The 22,561-nt window shown below is 41.8% G+C and overlaps 2 protein-coding genes across 34 annotated transcripts in view; one reads left to right on the top strand and one right to left on the bottom strand.

Moving 5' to 3' along the window:
* Positions 1-5,193, top strand: part of ENTPD5 (ectonucleoside triphosphate diphosphohydrolase 5 (inactive)) — a 31,999-nt gene extending 26,806 nt beyond the window's left edge. For all 31 annotated transcript variants that reach the window (XM_070593865.1, XM_008534813.2, XM_070593867.1 and 28 more), the window contains 3 exons: positions 639-695; positions 1,394-1,509; positions 4,152-5,193. In XM_070593865.1, the coding sequence (XP_070449966.1) occupies positions 639-695; positions 1,394-1,509; positions 4,152-4,238 (260 nt within the window). In that variant the 3' untranslated portion in view covers positions 4,239-5,193. The remainder of the gene's footprint in view (positions 1-638; positions 696-1,393; positions 1,510-4,151) is intronic.
* Positions 5,194-7,872: 2,679 nt separating this feature from the next.
* Positions 7,873-22,543, bottom strand: COQ6 (coenzyme Q6, monooxygenase). 3 transcript variants are annotated; one of them, XM_008534812.2, is made up of 12 exons: positions 22,171-22,543; positions 16,470-16,604; positions 15,037-15,095; positions 14,619-14,742; positions 12,373-12,503; positions 11,560-11,667; positions 11,410-11,472; positions 10,863-10,970; positions 8,986-9,188; positions 8,791-8,906; positions 8,453-8,619; positions 7,873-8,007 (listed from the first exon to the last, which is right to left on the bottom strand). In XM_008534812.2, exons 1-12 carry the CDS (start codon positions 22,541-22,543, stop codon positions 7,978-7,980), a joined length of 1,617 nt encoding a protein of 538 aa, XP_008533034.2. In that variant the 3' UTR covers positions 7,873-7,977. The 3 variants fall into 3 exon arrangements, with proteins under 3 accessions (XP_008533034.2, XP_070449948.1, XP_070449947.1); XM_070593847.1 differs by lacking the exon at positions 8,453-8,619; XM_070593846.1 differs by lacking the exon at positions 12,373-12,503 and having other exon boundaries at positions 22,171-22,308.
* Positions 22,544-22,561: the final 18 nt, after the last annotated feature.

Below are 22,561 nucleotides of genomic sequence, written 5' to 3'. Positions count from 1 at the left end.
AAAGTTTCCTCTTCTCCCTTTATAACTTTTTCCTTACTATAATAGTAATGATTTTTGTTTAGCTGTGAGAATGTATATATGTGATGTGTCATGGCCTGAGATATGAATTAATTTTCTATTTTCTAATATGTTTTTTTAATGGATCAAATTTTTTTATTGTGGTTAAATATATACAACATAAAATAGATTATAAATAAATAAAATAGGGGCTGGCCCCATGGCATAGTGGTTAAGTCTGGTGCCCTCTGCTTCAGCAGCTCGGCTTTGTGGGTTTGGATCCTGGGCACAGACCTATACCACTCATCAAGCCACGCTGTTGTGGCAACTCACGTACAAAATAGAGGAGGATTGGCACAGATGTTAGCTCAGGGCTAATCTTCCTCAGGCAAAAAAAGAAGATTGGCAACAGATGTTAGCTCAGAGCGAATCTTGCTCAGCAAAAAAAAGGAAAGAAAATAAATAAGTAAATAAAATAGACTGCCTAAATTATACTGTAGGGATATGTCATGTTTGTTTATCCAGTTCTCTAACGTTGTAAATTTTATTTCCAGTTTTTCATTATTATAAATATCACTAGGATGAATTTCTTTGTTTTCTTAAAGGCTTTTGACATCAGCTACTGTTCTGTTTCATTTCAGATTATGAAAAGGGGGGTGTTTTAAAAGTTGAAGATTTTGAAAGAAAAGCAAGGGAAGGTAAGTGTCAGTGGCAGCCCTTGAAGGCGACTCATGAGACTGTGCCTGCCAATTCCAGTGACCTTAAAGTGACCTAAAGCACCAGTCAGCAGAAAGCCTCTCAGAAGGCTGGTTTCCTGTCTTTGCCAAGAGCTAAAAGCATTAAGTGGCAAAGAATATATGAGAATATAAGAGGCTCTCCGGAAATGGTGAAAACCTTTTCTTCCTTCTGCATTTCTTCCTTCCTTTTTTTTTTTTAAATTAAAATAGTGCTATCAGTTAATGAAACACTGAACACCAAAATATATGGGACAATAGTCACAGAGGCTTCCTTGAGAGAGTCCATCAAAAATACAAATAAATGATCTTATCCAGTGGCCCCAAAGTAGGGCCCCAAAGACACTTGCCCTGTCTTCTAGGCCTTATCATTAATAATATTTAAAGGACTTAGTTGAATGATCCCCAAGTCATAGAAATTTAGCAAATAAACTAGGGCCCATGCACATTTGAGTAGATAAGATGTAACATCAGAAATGTGCAAGTTCTTAAGAAGCTGCAGTCTTATAGAAGCTGTCAATGCACAGTTCTAGCCTCTAAGACTCCTAGACATCTGGGAGATGGAGAATGAAGAATTCTGCTTTGTTTATTTTAAGTCTATGTTTAGAGAAAATCATACACCTCTCAGCTGGCCATAAACTTGAACTCTCTCTCCCCTTCAGTGTGTGATAACTTGGAAAACTTCACCTCGGGCAGTCCTTTCCTGTGCATGGATCTCAGCTACATCACAGCCTTGTTGAGGGACGGCTTTGGCTTTGCAGACAGCACCATCTTACAGGTAAGAACGAGGTTACCAAAGTCGCATAACAGTCTTCTTATTTGGAGTTGGGAAGAAAGAGTTAAGAACTTGTTTAGTAATCAGAGTGGCTCTAGGTAGAATTATGAGGTATTTTCATTCAGGCTATGGACAAGGCACTGTGCCAGGCACCATGAATGCGGGAAATTACGTTGATGCAACAGCAGCTTCTAAATACATAACCAGGCAAGCTATCCCAGAGGTCACAGAGCAGAAAGGCTTGCAGCCCAAATTAAGATGCCCAAGTCACATGGTTTATTATTAAATCAATTTCAAAACCCAGGGTGAGAAGCAAGGGGAAAGAGATAGGATAGGTGAACACACAGGATAGGGTGCAAGCAGGTTGGAAGTGCTACACTTCCTCAATCCTGAGTTAGTCTGTTCTGCCTCCCTCTGCCACTGATAGTATGGTTACAAGTACTAGAGCTGAAATTTGATCAAGGGGGCATAAGGACAGAAGGTGCCTGGGGCCATCACACAAACTTGCTCTATTTGAAGAGGCATAGAGGCAAGTACCCTGGTGGTAGCATTAGCTCACTCATTAGCCCATTAGATGGTTTAACTTGGCAGAGGACATGAGGGACCAGAAGAGTGTCACCAATGAGTGGCTGATTTAAGACCTCATGAATATCGACTGCCTTGCATATATGTAGTATGTCATACAGATTTTATGTGTGCCTTGTATGTTTAACGCCTCTTGAATCTTGGGTCACTCTTTATCTTCCTATCTCTTTCCATCTGTTTCAGCACACGGAAGCACAACTTTATCTGTAGTAATTTATTTATCTATTCTAAACACATCATCCATTTCATTATTTTCATGTCTTCGCTACCATAATTGAATTATTGTACATTATAGTTACAAAGATGATTAAGATGTAATCTTTGTTCTCAAATAGCATATAGTCTATAAGAGGAGATGTGACAAAAATATAGCTATGGGACAAGGCAACTTTGAACTTTGGGGTCAAGTAAGTAGACTGTATTTTGTCTTTGAAGCACCCCCTACCTTCCCTTGTGCCACACTTCCCCTTCCTGTTTCCTCAGTTCCAGATGGGTTTACATTGCCCCACTTCTTGTGTTATACAGATTTCATAAACTCATTTTTACTAAAGTATTTGGATTTAATGTGTTGTATCTGCCAAGAACATCGCATTTAAAGTGCCTAACACAGAAGAGTTACTTGCCAGTAGAGTCAGTATAGTGTAGTGTTTAAAGCATTGGCTCTGTTGGCCATCAGATCTGGGTTCAAGTTCTGATTCTGCAAGCTTACTAGCTCTGTAACGTTAGATGATTTACTCCCCCTCTCTAACTTTTAGGTTCCTCATCCAAAACACAGGGATCCTTAGAGTACCTATTTCGTAGGGCTGCTATGAAAATTGAGATAATGCATTTAAAGCACAATGCACATAGTAAGTTGTTAATATTGGTGTCACTATTTCCGTAGGCATTTCACACCAATTGAGGATAGATTTACAGATAAGAGAGGTCATCCTAAGCCCTCAATACATACTAAGTTAACAACTTCCTCTAATTAAGCATCAATATTAACCAAGTTATTTAAGGACAATTTTCTGCTATTTCCAGTGTTGGCATCCTTTTAGTCTTTCTGATTTCAATGGCAGCAGAATTTAAATCAGGAGTGGACAGTCCCGTCCCAGAGATCACTTCACTTCAGCACCTGTATCCCCAGACTGTCAGCCCAGTCCTGAGGACACAGGAAGAGCATTTGGTGTGGGGGGACACTCCCAATTTGACGCAGGTGTCTCAGACTAAACCTCAAGATAATGATTCACATGCCATTCTTCCTAGTTTTGGGCACAGTGACTAGACTAGATTCATCAGGTCAACACAGATAAGTATTGTGTCATAAGAAGTTAGTACTAGAAGGAAAGAATAAAATCAATCCATTGGTTTCCAAACGTTTTATGTGTGTGGTGGCGGTAGCATCTTTATTCAACAAAAGCTTATGCAGAATGCCAGTAAACTGATAAAAGTGGAGCTATCGGATTGAAGCAGATAGGGGGCCTGGAACTCCTTCACCACTTGGCCTCCCTTCCTTCTTTGAAGTCTTTTCCATGATCCCCTAGGATTGTGAAAAACACAATTTGATAAACACTAATCTAATCCCTTTGTTATGTGGTTAGGAAATTGGGTCTAAACTTTGCCCAAGGTCACTGAACTAATTGAGGCACAACCTGGCCTAGAATGCCTTAAATGCCTTGGTTGGTTACCATTAGTGCTTAAGAAGATGCAGTTGCTTATAAAGTATGAATTGAGAAGTTTAGTATGTTCTTTTCCTATCCCTAAATCTATTCCCAACTCCTGTTATATTTAGTTTAAGGATTAGGGAAAGAGTTTAGAAGCCTGTGTAGAAGGCTTGGGTGGGACCACTTCCTGGCCAGAAGATACAGGGATCCAACTGGCAGGTGTAGGGGTGATAGGCTATGGCGGGAGGGAAACTTACAGAGAGGGGTAGTGGAAAGTCTCCAAGACTGGCTACTCTCAGTTTTGCCTTGGTTTGGCTTTGTGGATGATCTTTGCAGATATGCTCTGCCCATGTCATGCTTCTTAGAGTTGAAAATTGAATGAAAATGTGAACTTTTTTTTCTCTTCCCCAACAGCTTGCAAAGAAAGTGAACAACATAGAGACAGGCTGGGCCTTGGGGGCCACCTTTCATCTGCTGCAGTCTCTGGGCATCTCCAACTGAGGCCAAACCCTTCCTCTGAGGCCTGCATTCACCAACAACCTTTTTAAAGGGAGAAGGAGAGAGGACTCAGCCATGTTCTGAGCTAGTCTGGGGACAGCCTAGACTGAAGCCCAGCAGCTGGTTTCATCAGGAGTGAGGGGCTTTTGTAGACAGGTTTTGCCCTTAAGTCTAGAGATCTGGATTTAATTAATTTTACACATCTAATGTGAACTGTTATCTAACCATTCTGTGTGCACAGCTGGCACCAGAGTCTAAATCTTTGAGATTCCTTGTGTGATAGCCAAAAGGAACAGCTTTGGAACTTAACCTTGGAGAGCCCAGGGACAGGTCCCTGGAAACCAAAGAAAATTCTCATTTCAACCTTTTGAGTGCCTCATTCCTTTGAATATTTTAATTTTCCTCTTACCTGCTAAACTAAGCTGAATGATTGCAATCCCATGCCCTATCAATACCAGGTTTTTTTGTTCCTCCTACATTCTACCCTGTCCCACACTTACCTCCACCCATCTCCCCTGAAAAAGTCTACTGTGAAAGCTACAAGTTTGGGGAGGTACACTCTTTTCATGTATAATTTAAGGGGGAGAAAAAGTACCATATCTCAAGTTGTGTGATCCTGCTTTGTGCTAGCTCCAATCAGCCAGCAGACAGCCATGCTAAATCTTAGCAGGATGGAAAGCAACCGTAACTGGGCAGATCCCAGTCTTAAGAAAGGAGGCCATCAAGTCTCTAGGGACGCGTTTTGGGAGGGTGTGTCTGCCTTGTATGTCACCTTTTTTTAATCAACTTTTTATCAGTCAATCCTGAGATTAATGAACATGTCTAACCTTATAGGAATGTGTGTGTATTCAGTGCCAGTACCTCCTAGCAGGCTAATGTTTATAGTAATTTGTCATCCTAAACTCGTTTTTTTTGTATGTCTAAGAAATAAAAAGTGGATTCTCTTTTTGAGTTTGAATACTCAGAGCTCTTGATTTTGTGAATTATTTCCCCTAAAATTCATTATCTTGCACTTTCCCACATGACCATCATCTGCTGCTCTCTGCCCACTCGAGTCTCTTGGATTTGAAAGATCTTCCTGTCATCTGCCTCCTCTGCCTTGGCTCTTTACCTCCAGCTCCTTTCCCGCAGAGTTTGTACCTCCCCAAACTTGTAGCTTTTACAGTAGACTCTCGCTTTCAACTTTCTCACAAAAGATATTAAATATACCTGGCCCTCACACCAGTTCCTGGGGAAACTTATTTTTTAAAGTTATTCCATTGAATCAATAAAGACTTAACATCTGATATGTTTAAGTAACTAGGCAAATTTCTACATCCTCAATCCCCAAATTTTGGATTTTTTTTTTAATTCAATGTGGAATTTCTTCAGAGTCTTCACACTGACTTTTATTATACAAGGTCACCTTTATACCTATTGTCTTCCTCAAAAAAATTGTTATACATAATGAAATAAAGTCTTTAGAGTTAGAAACAGCCCAACACTATGATCCAATCTTCTACTCATTGCAGAATTCCCATAACATTTCTAACTGGTTATTATTCAGCTTCTATTTAGGCATGTTTTCTGATAGCTCATTCCATTTGGGGACTGCACTGATGTTAAAAAACCCCTCCTTATATTGAGCTGAAATCCAGCTTCTTCTCACTGGTCTTAGTTTTGCTCTCTTCTCTCCTTCCATAGCCTTTCAGTCTTTTGAAGAAAACTCCTCCCAAGTCCTTTATGGTCTCTTCTTTAATATACCACATGGCTTCTTACCATCTTTGTCAGAAAAGTAGGGTGCTAGAACCAATCATCATACGCTAAATGTTGTTCCCATGATTAGGGAGAGACCATTTCCTCTTGTATTCCTCTCCTCTTGTTTTCCCAAGAGGTAATAAGCTGTGTTAACTAAAGACTCCTCCAGCTTGATGGGTCCAGAGAGGTAAGAGTCCCAGGTCTTTATACCACAGCTTGCCTCTGAAGCTTTTCTTATAAACCGGGGCCATGTGTTGCTCAGCATACTCCTTTGGTCATCCCAAATATCTTCAGAACTCTTGTGTAGATGCATTATATGCATAACTCCAGAAATTCATCTATACGTATTTTGATAATCTTATCAAAAGAACATCTGGAGAATTAACCAATTTATCCATTTTAAGAACAATCTGAAGTGACAATTTATATTTCTTAGGAAAAATGATTTGTCTATAATGTCCTTTCTGCCCCTTAGTGTACCTTCTGGGCCTCTTAAGGGGTCCTACAGAGTCTAAACATTGCTGGTTAAGTTACCTTTCTGTAAATGTGTTTATATACTTCAACTACTTAGGACATGGCCTGGAACATAGTGGATGTTTGTCACCATCAGCATCTGAAGAACATCCTCTATGGGTTATAGAGGTCCTTGCAAGGTGTGCCTTAAAATTCTTCCTATCTTACCTGGTTGTGATTGCATACATTTGGAGAGTCCATGTTCTCCTTATCTGGGTTGCCTTTCTATTTTTTGATGAAGGATGACCATTTCTCCCTACACTGACCTTTCTGACTCTGCCAGTAGTCAGTCACATAGCTTTTCACAGTAACTGCTATCTTTTATTCTGGGCACATTTTTCCTGAGATTCCAGGAAGGTTTGTGACATTGTCACTTTTTTACTCTCGTACCTTATAAAATTTCCACATTTGCCTGAACAGCTCCCCTGTGGTAACAAACTTCTTATGCCTTCAAAAATTATTCCCAGAGCTGGCCCTGTGGCCAAGTTGTTAAGTTCGCGCACTCCGCGTCAGCGGCCCAGGGTTTCGCCACTTCGGATCCTGGGTGCGGACATGGCACCGCTCATCAAGCCACGCTGAGGCAGCGTCCCACATGCCACAACTAGAACGACCCACAACTAAGAATATACAACTATGTACCTGGGGGCTTTGGGGAGAAAAAGGAAAAAATAAAATCTTAAAAAAAAAAAAACAAATCTCTTCAAGACGCATCTCTGATACTGTGAAGGTAGCTCTACAAAAACCCACAGCAAAACACCGTGCCCTATGCCCAAGTTGGCCACCTGTCTGCCACCAAATATGAAATTCTGCTGCTAATCAGAGTTTCCCTTTTGACCTAGTTCCTGAGGTCTTCAAACCTGTGCAATGAAATTATTTATCATTTTATTACTGAACAGACAGTGGTGTCCCAGAGAGGAACTATAAATAAAATTGAAATCTGGTGCTGTAAAGAGGAAGTAATAACTAGCATTAATAAGATGTGGTTTTCTTTTCAGAAAGTCCAGTGCACCTATAACAAAGGTTAAAACAATCTGTTTAATTTGCATTCTAATGTTAATCTTAAAACAGCAATTCTAACAAAAATGTATCAAATATTTCTAATTGTCTTTATCAAAAAACCCACAATTGTATAAATTTACAACCAGCATAAAAAAAGCCAATTGTATAAATCTCTTTAGAAAGGATTGTTAACAAGTGAAAATGAATGAGACAGCACCTCAATGATTTTTGTTTTAGTAATAAAAAGCTCTTTTCAACCAAATCAGAAGAGTCTTCCTTTGGGTTTTTTTCTTGACTTGGTTGATATGTCCTCCTCATAGCAAATTATCACTCATTTTCGGAGTCCACAGGCCCATTAAGCAGAGGAGAAAAAGAGACTGGAAAATTCTAAGGTTAAGTAAATTTATTAAATTAAATTAAATCTTGAGAATATATGATGGTCTTGGGAAAGGATGTTCTTTTGTCATCCACATAATCTCCAGAAGGGGAGCATTCATTTGCTTGCAAAGGCCATAATCTGTTCCTGGAGAAAAATGAAACAAAGTGAGTGATAAACTCTGACACTAAAGTGTGAGGGCAGGTAAAGAAAATACTTTAAAATATCCAAAGTGATTAAAGCAAAAACTTAGCAAAAGATCCAGAGAGATACCTCCCAAAAGTTCCTCCAAAGTGTCTTTAAGGGGAAGTTTCTCAGGAAAGAAGCTGGCCAAGCAGCAAAAGTAGCTTAAACATCTTTATCTTTAAAAAATCCCTACTGACTACTTTAAGCCCTTCCTTATATAAAGGTCCTGCTTAGTTGTGGGCCCGAGCACCCACAAGCCCAGCAAAGACTCTTTGCTCATAACCACTGGGGAAGGTAGACAGAGACCATAATTTTATAGGCAAGAAAATTAATTCAAAGAATTTAACAGTCATTGGCAAAGTGAATCCTCAGCAAGATTCTTGGAGAGCCGTGAGCGCCTTCTTACTTTGAGTGGAGAGACTGCATTTGTGGCCTGCAAGCCCCACGTCCTGAGCAGCACAAGTGGAGTGGCATTGGTGGAGTAGAGCCGTTTTAGCACATCAGTAGCAGCCAGAAGAGCAGTGTTGTGACGCTGTCTGTCTGTTTCATAACCTGTGAGGTGGCTCATGGAGCCTGGAGGAAAGAGGACAGGTTAAATCCCTAATCCAACAGTGAGCTTTTCTTTCCTAGCAAACCAGATACACTTATGTCCACCACATCTGGCTACTGAGAGCCATTTTGGGGTCCTGATCTTCCCTAACTACATTACTTCTGGATACTTGTTTAAGATACCTGAATCCTTACCTAAGTCTTTCCCATTGAAGGCTGCAGTACTGAGGTGGTGGACCAAGCTGGAGATATCCCCAAAGCCCATGTTGACCCCTTGTCCTGCAAGTGGATGGACTCTGTGGGCTGCATCCCTATGAATAAAGAAAAGTTCAGGTGTGGCCTCCAGGAGCAGAGTGAGACGGGAGCAGCCCTGCTCTCTTATTATCTTACCCAATGAGCGCCAGCCGAGGCCGGACGTACTCAGCAGCATGTCCCAACCCAAGAGGAAATAGTGCTCGGCTTTTGGCATCCACCCTGGCTACACTTGGGGGCAGCTGGCGAGCTGAGACCTTAGTGGGCTTCAGAAAGGCAATCGCATAGTGCAGCATGGTGCCAGCTGAGTCGATGAAGTCCGTGTGGTTAACATCACTCCACTGAACAGCATCAGCCACAAAACAAACAAAGTAAAATTTCATCAGTGACTAGCAGGGAATTAAAAATTCAACAAGGAAAACTTTTTTATAACCAAAGCCAAGGATAATGCTACCTAACATGCTTAAAGTGATCTGGACCACAAATGATAAGCCCCTCAAACAAATGCAAAACATAACTTCCCATCACTCCTCACAGATTTTAGGATCAAACTGCTCACCAGCTGCCCCTGCCTACCTCTGAACTTCACCTTTCATTGATCCCCACCCTCAATAACCATATGCCAACCACAGTGTAGCCCATTCTGCAACATCTCCTTGCCTCTGACATCCCCCTCTGCTTAGAATGTTCTCCCACTACTAGTTCACCAGGATAACATCTCAGAGCATCCAGAAGCTGTCACCTCTGTTTGTAAACCTCCCTCCAAACCCTGCTGTGCTCCCATAGCATCCTATGCATACTTCTACCACTGTACTGAAATTGTCATTTATTTATCTTTCTCTCTCACTTGACTACGAGCTTCCTGAAAGCAGGGACTGTGTCTCATTTGTCTCTCTATCTCCAGAGCCCTCTACATAGAAGGCACTTGTAACTGTTGCTGAATGAATATGCTGCAAAGGCCTGTGCCAGGAATATATGCTAAATGACTCAGAGAGGGGTAGCATTCACATTTATCTTGGAAGCCACTTCAGTATGTTCAGTTCCTTTTATGCTTATTGCTACTACAGAGCAGTAGAGCTCAAGTAATTCAGTGTAAACCAGTGTGAAGTCATTAGTAAGGTTGTGCAGTTCGGTGGTTAAAAGCACAGGCTCGAGGCCCAGTCTGGTTTCAGAATCCAGCTTTGCCACTTGATGTATGACCTTGGGTAAGTTACCCCTCTCTCTAATGGGCCTAATAATAGTACCTATCTCAAAGGGTCACTGAATTAAATACACAAATACACACAGAACTCAGCGCCTGTACCTAGCACGTAGTAAGCACTCAACAAATGTTACCAATTATTACTATTAGTGAATTCAGATAAATGTGGCACTTAAGCCCAAAAATATGGGTGCCCACGTTATCTAAAGGTTGTGTCTACTCCAGAATAATTATTACCATTTGTCGAGCATCTCTAATATACTAGGTATGTTACAAGCATTTTACATAAATTCTCTCATTTTAAAAGACTTTCATTACTATTACTAATTATTATTATTAAACCCTGAGAGGTTGGTGATACTATTTCCATTTTTCAGGATATTAACAGGTAAAACCAGTACTGACCCCTTGTCTGTTTACAAAGCTTACTCTTACGCCCCCTGCTGAAATGTGCTCAGCCCCTCCCCACGAACACTGTGATGAATCAGGCTGCAAAGGTTCAGGTACTGGGAACCTAGACGAGCTGTTCAAAATGATCCAAGTATCACAGCTTCAGAAAAAGTTACTTATCCAAGTAACTACCACCCAGGCAGCTGTTTTCAGATAGCCTAACAGTAGCCTACAACCCTCAGAAGAGCACACAAGTTATTAATTTCTGCTGTTCTGCATTTCCCTGAACACCCTCCTCCATGTAATCCAGATCAAGCGTTACAGCTACAAAGGGGCAGCTGGTTGGTTATTCCCTTCTTTACTCAAAACCACCTTTCTCTATCTACCCTGCAACACATCATCAGCTGGACAAGCCGATACTCACAAAGGCAGAGTTAATGGCATCCACAAACTTTTCCTCATCCATGCTGACCAGCTCTGCTGCGTGCTCATGGGATGTGGACCAAACCAAGGAACTCAAGGTGTCTGAGAGCTGCGTCAAAGGAAGACCATCAATACTAAGGACTAAAACTTCTGTTCTTGGGAGCTCTCAAGCATAAAGGAAGATAAGAAGAGGAAACAAAGCTAGCCTGAGCATATTCCCCTGAAACCAGAAAAAGACTGAGAGAAAGGGAGGGGCCAGCCCCGTGGCCAAGTGGTTGGGTTCGTGCATTCTGCTTCAGTGGCCCAGTGTTTCGCTGGTTCAGATCCCGGGCACGGACATGGCACCGCTCATCAAGCCATGCTGAGGCGGCATCCCACATGCCACAACTAGAAGGACCCACAACTAAAAATATACAACTATGTACCGAGGGCTTTGGGGAGAAAAAGGAAAAATAAAATCTTACAAAAAAAAAAGACTGAAAGAAAGTGAAGTCTTAAAAGAGGAAGGCTGGAGATGTTTAAGCAGACTAGCCAGAAGGACTTCTTACCGGGAGCAGAGCAATGGGCCCAGAGGGAAGAAATCTCTGCCAAGCTACGTTGTTTTCTGTGGCCTACAGTAGAGAAAGAATTTCTGTGAGAAGTACCTAGTACCTATTAAAGAGAAGTGGGGTCCCCAGATGGTGGACTCAGGATCTTACCTCTGATAAATGCAGAGTAGCGACGACAGCAGACTGGTCATAGTTCCAGCTAACATTCTGGATTCCAGCAGCCTGCCGTACTCCTGAGTTGTGACCATCTGCACCAATCTGCATGGAAACAAGAGCCTGCTAAGTCTTACGACCTCTTAGTAAGTGAAACTGTTCCAGAAATTTGTCTCTGCCTCCTAAAAGTTTTCTCTGGTTCCAACTGTTGGCAAGCCTGCTTTTTATCACAGCAGGTAACTTTATATCATGCCTGCCTCATTTGCAGCCTTAGAGGAGCAGCCTTACATATGTGACCCCAGCCTCAGCTAATGGACCAAAGCTGGACATCTGATCCAAGAGTTGCCAGCCATAGGTTAAACTGAGCCAAATTCTCCGGATATTTGAATTAGCAATAAAGTAAGCACTGGAGCCGAACAGTCCTAATGTGAGGTTAGGAATGGCGGCTACGTAAAAGGGGAAGCTGACGAACAGAAGGAGAGAAACAAACGCCAGATGAAAGGAGATGAGTGACTGCAGGGACTCCTAAAAGGGAGAGAACAGCCTCAGTTTCTGACACTCTGGTTCTTGTCCCTGTGAGGCTGGCTATCCTTTATTTCATGACCTAAGACAGCCCAGGAGATTGCTTCCTGTACAGGATTTACAAGACCATCTTAACTTGAGCTGGTTTGAGTGGCACTGGTCCTTACAACCAAAAGTTTTGCCTAAAATTAACTTCAACTATAGCTTAGATCCGAAACTAGAGGCCCTAGAATCCAGGATAAGATGTGGATATGCAAGACCCCTGGCAAAATAAGAATCTTCAACTACCAACAATTTGGTCTGGAGGGTGCTGCCATCACCTAGGGTAATCTGAACCCAAGGGCTGGAGTCTGCCATGGGAAATGAGTAAGGCCAGGTATAGCCGACTGCTTTGCTCCTGTAGAGAACCGTCACTCGGTCTAGGGAGGTCAGAAGAGAAAAAAACAAACATTAGAAAGGCGGCCCACACAAGCTGAGGAAAAAGCCAGAACTAAACCTAAAGCAAAGTCCCAGGAGAGCTGTCTCTTATCATTTACTCTTAAACAAGAAAAGTAAAATCTAAAAAATAACTCATGTGATCAATGCTATGGTCTGAGAACTGATAAATGACAGAAGTCACAGGGATGAATCAGTGTCAAAAAAAAAAACCAGAGGTAAGTTCCCACTGCATTACCAGCCTGCGCCAGGCACTCTCTCTTCCTGCCTTCACGCTCCTGCTCCTCTAGTTTCACTCTATGCAGAAATGAACCCAATGTGCTTTCAGAGCAAAGGAGCTGGGGATACCATAGGCTCAAACAAGTTCTGGATTTCATAAGATTTTTCTTCCCACTGGAAATCATATTACTTTTCTGATCATAAAAATGATATCTCACTACAAAGGTCTGAACAACAAAGAAAGGTTCAAAAGGAGGAAAAAAATCACCCTTAATCATACCACTCAGAGACAACTACAGTTAAACCTTTGCCAAATAGTTTTCCAGATGATCTCCCATGCGTGTATATGCACACACACCCACACACTCTCACACACAAATGGGATCACAGGACACATACTTTTTTTCACAAATATAAGACACATTTCTAAGTGACTAAATATTAGATCTAAATTGTCTTTAAAAGCTGCAGAGAAGTTCATTACATGGATGAGCTACTATCCTACATCAAAAAGCACTTAAGTTGCTTCCAACTTTTCTCTCTCTAGAACAACCCTGAAATATGTGCAAATCATATCTGACAAGGAATTTATATCCAGAATATATAAAGAACTCATAACTCAAAAATAAAAGGACAAATAATCCAATTTTAAAATGGGTAAAAGATTTTGAATAGACATTTCTCCAAAGAAGATACACAAATAGCCAATAAGCACATGAAAAGATGCTCAACATTATTAGTCATCGAGGAAGTACAATCAAAACTATAATTAGACACCATTTCACAGTCACTAGGATGGCTATTTTAAAAAAGGGTCTGGTGAAACTGGAACCCTTGTACATTACTGGTGGGAAAATGAAATGGTGCAGCCTCTTTGAAAAAGTTCGGCAGTTTATGAAAATGTTAAACACAGAATTATTATATGACCTAGCAATTCTACTCCTAAGTATCCACCCAGAAGAAATGAAAACATACATCCACACAAAAACTTGTACACAAATGTTCATATATTCATAATCACCAAAAATGGAAACAACCCAAATGCCCATCAACTGATGAATGGATAAACAGAATGTGGTATATCCACACAATGGAATACTATTTGGTAATAAAAAAAAGAATGGAGTACTGATACATGCTATATAACATGAATGAATCTCAAAAATCCATGTTTAGTGAGGGGCTGGCCCGGTGGCGTAGCCGTTAAGTGCGCACGTCCCGCTTCTCAGCGGCCCGGGGTTCACCAGTTCGGATCCTGGGTGCAAACACGGCATCACTTGGCAAAAGCCATGCTGTGGCAGGTTTCCCACGTATAAAATAGAGGAAGATGGGCATGGATGTTAGCTCAGGGCCAGTCTTCCTCAGCAAAAAGAGGAGGATTGGCAGTAGTTAGCTCAGCGCTAATCCTCCTCAAAAAAAAAATTTCAGTGAGAGAAGTCAGACACGGAAGAATACATATTGTATGATTCTATCCATGTATATTAAATGTCCAGAATAGGCAAAACCCAAAAGACAGAAAGTAGATTGGTGGTGCCAGGGGCTGGGGATGGCAATGGGGAATGACTGTAAATGGGCACAAGGTTTCCTTTTGAGGCGAGAGAAAAGGTCTAAAATGATATTGTGGTGATGGTGGCACAACTCTATAAATATACTAAAAACCACTGAATTGTACACTTAAAATGGGTGAATTTTATGGCATGCAAATTATACCTGAATAAAGGTGTAGAAAAAGAACCCCCCTGAAATAACCATCAGAGGGTTTCTTTATGGTGGACATTCAGTATCTGTAGAAGGGATCATTTCTTCCAGTAAGTACTAGAATTGTGAAGCAGTTCCCCTTCCAGAGAGTGAAAGCAAGATGGAAGAGATGGATGCCTCACCTGACACAGCCTCCAACTGCTTAGTGAGGGCGTGCATGATGACATCGTTTTCCACTATATAGCCCATGTCATCTAAATTATCCTTATCAAACACTATCAGGGCCTCCGAGCAGGCATCCCACACCTGGAAACATAAAGGGAAAGACTGTATTATAATCCAAAGAAAAGGAAACACTACTCCAATCAGAAATTGAGTATTGCTTTCCCCAGTGACAGAATCAGAAAAATCAACTTGTCAGTCCCTCTGGCAGGATATAAGGTAGGAAGAAAATTCTCTTGGGAATGCTTCCCACAATTCCTTAGACTGAGTGTGGACTGAGATTATTCCCACATTCACAGAAAACCTGAAGAACATAGACTCCCATATCTTAACACAAGGCAGACCAAGATATCTTGCCAAAAGTGATAAAGGAGGCACCTGCATTCGCCGAAAGGCTCTGTATCTCATGTTGCAGATGTGGTCCCAGGCACCAAAACCTATAAAACAAAGAATCTGTATACAGACCAGAGCAATCTCACAGGGACCCACTTCCTTCCTGGGCTCCCCTTTATCCCTCCATCTTGTTAAGTAAGAGGTTGTTTTCAGTGTTCTCCAATAACAAAAAAATACTCTCCACTTCAATCCTGTTTCATGCTAGGAGCTAAGCTACTCTGTTCTCCAGTTCAGGTGATACAGCATGAAAAATGACCCAGCATGAGTTCATGATCAAAAAGTCAAATCATGTTAAAGCAAGGGACGGGCAGGCCTGGTGGTGCAGTGGTTAAGTTCCCACATCCCGCTTCTCGGCGGCCTGGGGTTCACCAGTTCGGATCCTGGGTGCAGACATGGCACCACTTGGCAAGCCATGCTATGGCAGGCGTCCCACATATAAAAGTAGAGGAAGATGGGCATGGATGCTAGCTCAGGGCCAGTCTTCCTCAGCAAAAAGAGGAGGATTGGCAGCAGATGTTAGCTCAGGGCTAATCTTTCTCAAAAAAAAAACAAAAAAACCCAAAACATTAAAGCAGGAGAAATAAAAAAGGAAACCAAACCCATATTTTTCTTTTTCTTCATCATCGTATTGAAGTCACAAACTCTCTGGATAAAGACTATTTGTTGTTTTTTAACTTTTTTTTTTCAACTCCACAGTACTAAACAGATTGGGTAACTAAGGAAACATTTATTGAGCACCTACTATGTGCCAGATACAACTCTAGGTACTGAGCATACAGTGGGAATCAAAGGGACCAAGTCCCTGCCCTTCTGCAGCTGACACTCTTATTGGAGAGACAGAAAACAAAAAACAAATACATAATATAATGTCAGGCATAGTAAGGGTTATGAAGAAAAATAAAGCAGTATAAGGGGCTAAAGAGTGATGGAGAGTCTAATTTTAGATATGGTGGTTCTAGATACGATGGCCTGAGGGAGTAACATTTGGCAGAGACCTAAAGACAATTTTTTAATTGTTCCATGTGCACACATCCATCTACACCCCAAAGGCATTTAGCATGCAGGCTCCCTAGTGCCCTAGAGGGTGGACTCTGGGAATGAAGAGGGTGCCAGTACTAGCCATGAATGGTCGTAATTAATTCACACAGTTTCAGTCCCGCCAATTCATGATGACAAAACATCACGCATAAAGTCTGCATGATGGATCCACACATTGCAGGGATGTCTTCCTCAGACTGGGAGTTGACACATTAACAATTTCAGGGGTCTTCATCTTCAGCTATGCACAAGATTACCAACCCAACCCCTCCTCGGTGAGCTCCCTGCTCGCCAGATGCTCTAGTGACCCTGCCCTAGGACACACTGGAAAGCCAAGAGAAATAGGATGTTGGTTCTACGAGAGAGGATCTTCTACTCACTACTGAGAAGGGTTGCAGAGCCAGGGGAAATGGAGCTGACTCTGTTGCTGTAAGTTTCTGGCAATTTCTCCAATACTTTCTTTGGACCTACTTCTAGCAAGAGGATTTTCTTGTCACAAAAGTGAACATCATATCCTAAAAAAAAAAAAAAAAAAGCAATATTATATATCATTTTAGGAAAATTAGAATTTATTCCCTTTCTCAATTCCAAGAGAAGCAACAGATTAACTAAACCCTTAGCCCTCAAGATACAAATTCCTTACAGGGCGCAGGGAAAGGAAACGCCATGTGGAGTCTTTCAGCCATCGAACCACCTGACCCATGACTGCAGGGCCTCTCCAGGCAGTCCGCCACGTGCCATGTGCAAAGAAGTGAATAACGGCAAAGCCATAACAAGCCAAGAGAATTCCCTACAGAGGAAGAATGAAGTTAAAAAAGGAAGGCTGCGGTATTTGAACACCAGACATTTCCAGTCTTCAAACTATTAAGTCACTATAAATCACAAATCTTGTTCAACAGAAAAAGAGAGTTCATAAGCAAAGTCACTGCGGCCTCAAGATTAAATAAAGGATAAAAAACTATAGTTTGTAAAAGAAGGAAAAGGAAGCCAAAAAATACATCAATTGTACCCCCCTAAAACATCTGGCCCTAAAACATCTGTGTAAGAAAGTTAAAAGGGGGACTTGAGGACTTTGTCACTGGGTGACTGCAGCACAAGAGACAGTCCCTCCACAGTGTCTCAGAGAAAGATACAGGGAAACGATAAGCAGTGGAATCACCGCTGCCAAGAAAGGAGGGAAAAAATGTGATGCGATTACCAGAGAGAGAAGCAGCACTACAGGTTTTACTTAATAACGAGGAAAGAAAACCCACAAACCTCCACCCTCCTTATATTTTGGAACCTAAATGAGAAGAATGGCACTATTCTAACATACAATGAAGGAAGTGAGAAAATCAAGGTCAACCAGTTGTCCAGGCAGTGAACAAGAGAGTCCACCAGGTGGAGTGGGCCGCCCTGCGGGCAGCAGCAATCAAGCAGTTTTGTGTGGGAGGACAGGAGCAGGCGCCACACTCTGCTGAGAGGGGACTGCTTCCTGGTCCATCACACCTCTACGCCTTGATCACCTTGATCTAGCAGTAGCCACTCCACCAGAATGCACACCTGCCCCCTCCAGATCCTACTCACTCAGCCTCACCTGCCCAGCAGCGTTCATAAAACACCCACACACCTTCTCCCCCAGGACAGGTCAGTTGCTTGTTTCTCTGGAGCAGCTTTCATTTCATTCTTCCTTCTATTAGTTATTTACAAATCTCTCCTTTGCTAGATTCTAAATTCCTTGGGGACAAGAACCATCTCTGTTCTTATGGCTCCTCAATCCATAATGCAAATACTCAATGTCTTACCAGACATTTTTCTTAAATGAGAGACTGTGAAACTAAAAGGAAAATCATTACATTTCCGAACTATTATAAAATACAGCCAGGTTCAATATTTTATTTTTTAGCTATTTAATGTAACACTTTAGGATACTCATTTGGAGAAAAAAATACCAGAGAATATAATTTACAAATAACAATGTGAGAAGGAAATATAGATATTTCAAGCCTAAAACATAAACTAATCTGAGTTTGAAGAAAAGAATCAAGGAAAACATAAACTCACTTATGGAGAAATATGAAGAGCCTATTGGAAATTTTTCACTTTTAAAGCAGCTGTCTAAAATTAAGAGGATGTTGAAATAAAAAGTAAAGTTGATCAGCATATAAACTATTAACAAAGAATATTCTTTGGGATATCTGATCAAGGGGGACATTAGCATGCACAAAATCCCAAGCACTGGGCTGGAGGACCTGCTCAGGGTCAGTCTCCCTCTCACACTGCTCAGTCTCAACTGCTGTACAGGAAGAAGCAGAGGCTTGCTCACTGGACAATCTGCGTGACGGATTCCCAACCCTCCCAGAGCTTCAGCTTCTGTGTTTTACGTTCAGTATTTCCTCTGAGCTTTCTTAGGAAATTAGCCGGTGGCCGAACAGTTTTTCGTAAGCCTATGTTTGGCAGTTCTGACCAACTTAGAGCAGTGACTCTCATCACCTGGGGTACTCCGCCCATGACCTTTCTTTTGTAAACTTCAGCAGAGAATTCTATACTGTAATTGTCTGTTTAAAGTCACTCCTGACTTTAAGAATTGATACTTCTGTGGAAGAGACAGAAAAATAAATAGTCACAATACAGAATTCTCTGTTTACATTTATAAAAGAATTGCCGCTTTCTCTCCTTGAAGCGTCAGGGGAGAGGGTGAGAAAAAGTACAAAATAGGAAGAAAAAATTAATACAAAGATAACAAAACACCAACATTGTAACGCTAAAGTTTTAGTAAGATTGAAAATTGTTTCAGGTACATATCATACAGAATTGTAGAAAAAATTAAGAGGTAAAGTCACTAAAAGACAATTAAGCTCTTCCCAGTGTTTCTCATTCGCAAAGTGTGGTCTGCAGACCTCCTGTATCCATCTGCGGAGGTATTTGGCCCTGGGCCCCATCTGGACAAACTGAATCAGTCACTGGAACTGGAACCTGGAATCCACATTTTTAAAATATGTCCCACAAACTAGTAACAATGATTGCCTTTGAGGAGAACTGGCTGGCTAACAATAAAAAACAGAAGTCTTACTTTATATGCTTTATAGTGTATACCCTATACTCTTTTGTGTTTCAAAATTCCCTTTGAATTTTGTATATGTGCCTGTCTTAGTTATTCAAAACTCAAAAACAAAACAAAACAACCCAGGTGATTCTTAAATGCACTCAAGTCTGAGAACCACAATTTTAACCCATTTACCAAAAGGTACAACCAAAATATCTGTCAGGGAGCAACGGTCTATACCTGCCAGAAAGTTGTATCTGTCTCAGAAACGCTTTGTATCTCCTAATTACTGACTTTGGAGTGCAAGTTACTTAACCTTTCTGAGCTTTAACTTACTTATCTGCACAATCTACAATCAAGCTGCTTATAAGGATTAAGTAAAAATGTATGCAAAATACTTCAAAAGATGCTATTCATAGCAAGTGTTCAATAATTGATAATATTTTACGTAATTACTATTTTACATAATTACCATGAGCCCATTAGCTCATACAAAGAATTACTTCCCACCAGTTTCCCATCTTAGGTGTACAGGGTTCATTGACCTCCCCACCTTTCGGGGCCACTGGGACCTGGGCCCTACATGAAAGAAAGTGTCTGGGCTAGGGGCCAGAGATGGCCACTTCGACCCTGACTCCAAGGCACAAGTTAATAAGAATATGTCCCGCGTCATGTTCCTTGTCTGGGCTGGCCACCCCAACAGGCACCTGACTGAACTATAGAAACATCCCATCCATGGGAACAAGAAGAAATAACTCGAAGTATCCAAATGTCTGAAACCCCAAGTTAGAACCCAGATAACATTAGGATAAAAGAGAGTCAAAAGCAAAGAACAAACAGGAGTCTCACTGAGGAGAGGACGCTCTGCCCCAGACCAGAAGAATCGGCACTCCTGCCCGCTGCAAACCTTTTGGGACTTCCCTGGCTGATTGTGGTGTGGATGTCGTAAGTACCGATTTGTAGCTCTCTGCCTTTCTTTTCCTCACTTTATTACCCTCACAAATAAACTCTGATTGCTTAAACAATGAAGTAGCTTTGGCAGTACCTGTCATTTCTTATCCCCTACGGTTGCAGGAAACACTACGGAAGATGTGTCTGTCATCTCCTGATCGTGAAGTCAACAAAGACCGCCATGCAATTAGTCACCTTTAATTTGTCAGGCCAAAAAACTCAAATCCAATTTCTAAAAGTCACTGTACACTTGTTAACAGGAAACAATCTGGAGCTGGGTGGCTGGGATTCGAATTCTGACTCTGCTACCACCTGGCTGTGAGACTCTGGTCCTTACTGAAACTTGCTAAGCAAGTTTCCTCACATAAAATATGAAAATAATATCTACCTCACAAGATAGAGGAGCAGCCTGAACTATACATGCAAAAGCAAAGTCCTTACCTCCCCTTACACACAAAGTTTAACTCAAAGTAGCTCATAGGCTTAAAGTAAGAGCTAAAATTATGAAACTCTTAGAAGAAAACAGAGGAGTGAATCTTTGTGACTTTGCGTTAGGTAATGAATTCTTAGATATGACACCAAAAAGCACAAGGGGTAAAAGATTGCTAAGTTAGACTTCATCAAAATTTCAAACTTTTGTGCTTCAAAGGACATCCTCAAGAAAGTGAAAGAACAACCCACAAAATGGGAGAAAATATTTGCAAATCACTTATCTGATAAGGGACTTGTACCCAGAATATATAAAAAACTGTTACAACTCAATAATAAAAAGACAAATAGCCCAATTTAAAAATGGGCAAAGGTTCTGGATAGGCATTTCTTCAAAGAAGATCTACAAATGACCAAGGAGCATAAGAAAGGATATCCAACGTCAGTAGTCATTAGGGAAATGTAAATCAAAACCAGGAGATAGTGGTTAAGTTTACTCGCCCTGCTTCAGCGGCCCAGGGTTTCGCTGGTTCGAATTCTGGGTGTAGACATGGCACCGCTCATCAAGCCATGCTGAAGCAGCGTCCCACATGCCACAACAGGAAGGACCCACAACTAAAAATACACAACTATGTACTGGGGGGCTTTGGGGAGAAAAATAAAATCTTTAAAAAAAAAAACCCCAGGAGATACCACTTGACACCCACTACCATGACTATAAACAAAAAGGTAACACAAGTGCTCTCCAGGATGTAGAGAAATTGGACTCCTCATGTATTGCTGGTGGGAATGTAAAACGGTGCAGCCACTTTAGAATACCAGCACTTCTTCCAAACGTTAAACACAGTTAACTATATGACCCAGCAATTCTACCCCTAGGACTATATCCAAGTTAACCAAAAACACATGTCTATACAAAAGTTTGTATACAAGATAATAGTAGCATTATTTGTAACAGCCCAAAAGTGGAAACAATCCAAACATCCATCACCTGATGAACGAATAAACTAAATGTGGTATATCCACACAATGGAATATTATTTAGCCATAAAAAGGAATGAAGTACTGGCACATGTCACAACCTGGATGAAACTTGAAAACATTAAGTAGATTCCATGTATATGGATATATCCAGAAAAGGCAAATCTATAGAGATAGAAAGTACATGAGTGGTTGCCTAGGGTTGAGGAGTTTTGGGGGAAATGGGCAGTGACTACTAACGGCTTCAGGTTTCTTTTGGGGATGATGAAAATGTTTCAAAACTTATTGTGGTGATGGCTGCACAACTCTGTGAATATATTAAAAATCACTAAATTGTATGCTTTAAGTGAGTGAGCTTTATAGTACGCAAATCATATCTCAATGAAGCTCTTTTAAAAACAACGCCTAGCCCAATGCTACAATGCCTGATCCCTTCCAACTGTGCCCATGACTAAATAACCCTGGACGGGTCTGGTTCCCCACGCGCTGGAAGGACTCCTAAGGCCCCTCCCACTTTTGACCCTTCGCAACCCTGAAGAACCAATGCTTGACTTGGGGCCCTGGGTCTCCTCTAGGCAGGGACCGCAAGATCCGCAAAGATCAGACTTCGGGCAAACAATGCCAGGGCTCGCACAGTCCTCGTCGCTGCTCCACAGCCCTGACCCCCGCCACTACCGCCCCGGAGCTGCGCTTACCCAAGGCACAGGCCATGGCAGCACCCACCAGGCCTCCACCCGACACCACCACGTCGTACACGGTGTCCGCCACGGCGCTAGACCACCTCCAGCAGGAGACCAGCGGGCCTCTCCGGGCAGCTGCACGTGCAGCGACCCACCGGCTAACAGCCAGCCGGGCCGCCATGGTGCCCAACTGCGCCGCGCTCGGCGCCCCGCTAGGCCCGCCGGAGCTAGCACTTCCGGAGCAGAGCCCTCCAATCACTTGCAGCTTCAGCCGCCACCTCAGAACCGGAACTAGAACGTGCGAAGAGAATAGGCCAATCAGAAAACGATTCTTGCCTCCTTGGGCGGGAAGGATTGGAGGCTGCATGAAGGGGGGGGAGTCATACATCCGCCAGAGAGCCAATCA

The sequence above is a fragment of the Equus przewalskii genome, chromosome 25, assembly GCF_037783145.1.
Source record: "Equus przewalskii isolate Varuska chromosome 25, EquPr2, whole genome shotgun sequence".
Taxonomy (NCBI): Eukaryota; Metazoa; Chordata; class Mammalia; order Perissodactyla; family Equidae; genus Equus; species Equus przewalskii.
Note: the sequence above shows the minus strand (reverse complement) of the source record. Positions and strands in the feature narration are given on the sequence as shown.

What these genes read in the sequence shown, in the direction of transcription:
- COQ6 (XM_008534812.2), bottom strand. Translation starts at nt 22,543, where the DNA reads ATGTATGACTCCCCCCCCTTCATGCAGCCTCCAATCCTTCCCGCCCAA. An exon ending in ATGCCATTAACTCTGCCTTT is followed by an intron (nt 9,189 to 10,862) that starts GTGAGTATCGGC and finishes GATGCTGTTCAG; the next exon opens with TGGAGTGATGTTAACCACAC. An exon ending in CCTCGGCTGGCGCTCATTGG is followed by an intron (nt 8,907 to 8,985) that starts GTAAGATAATAA and finishes CTTTATTCATAG; the next exon opens with GGATGCAGCCCACAGAGTCC.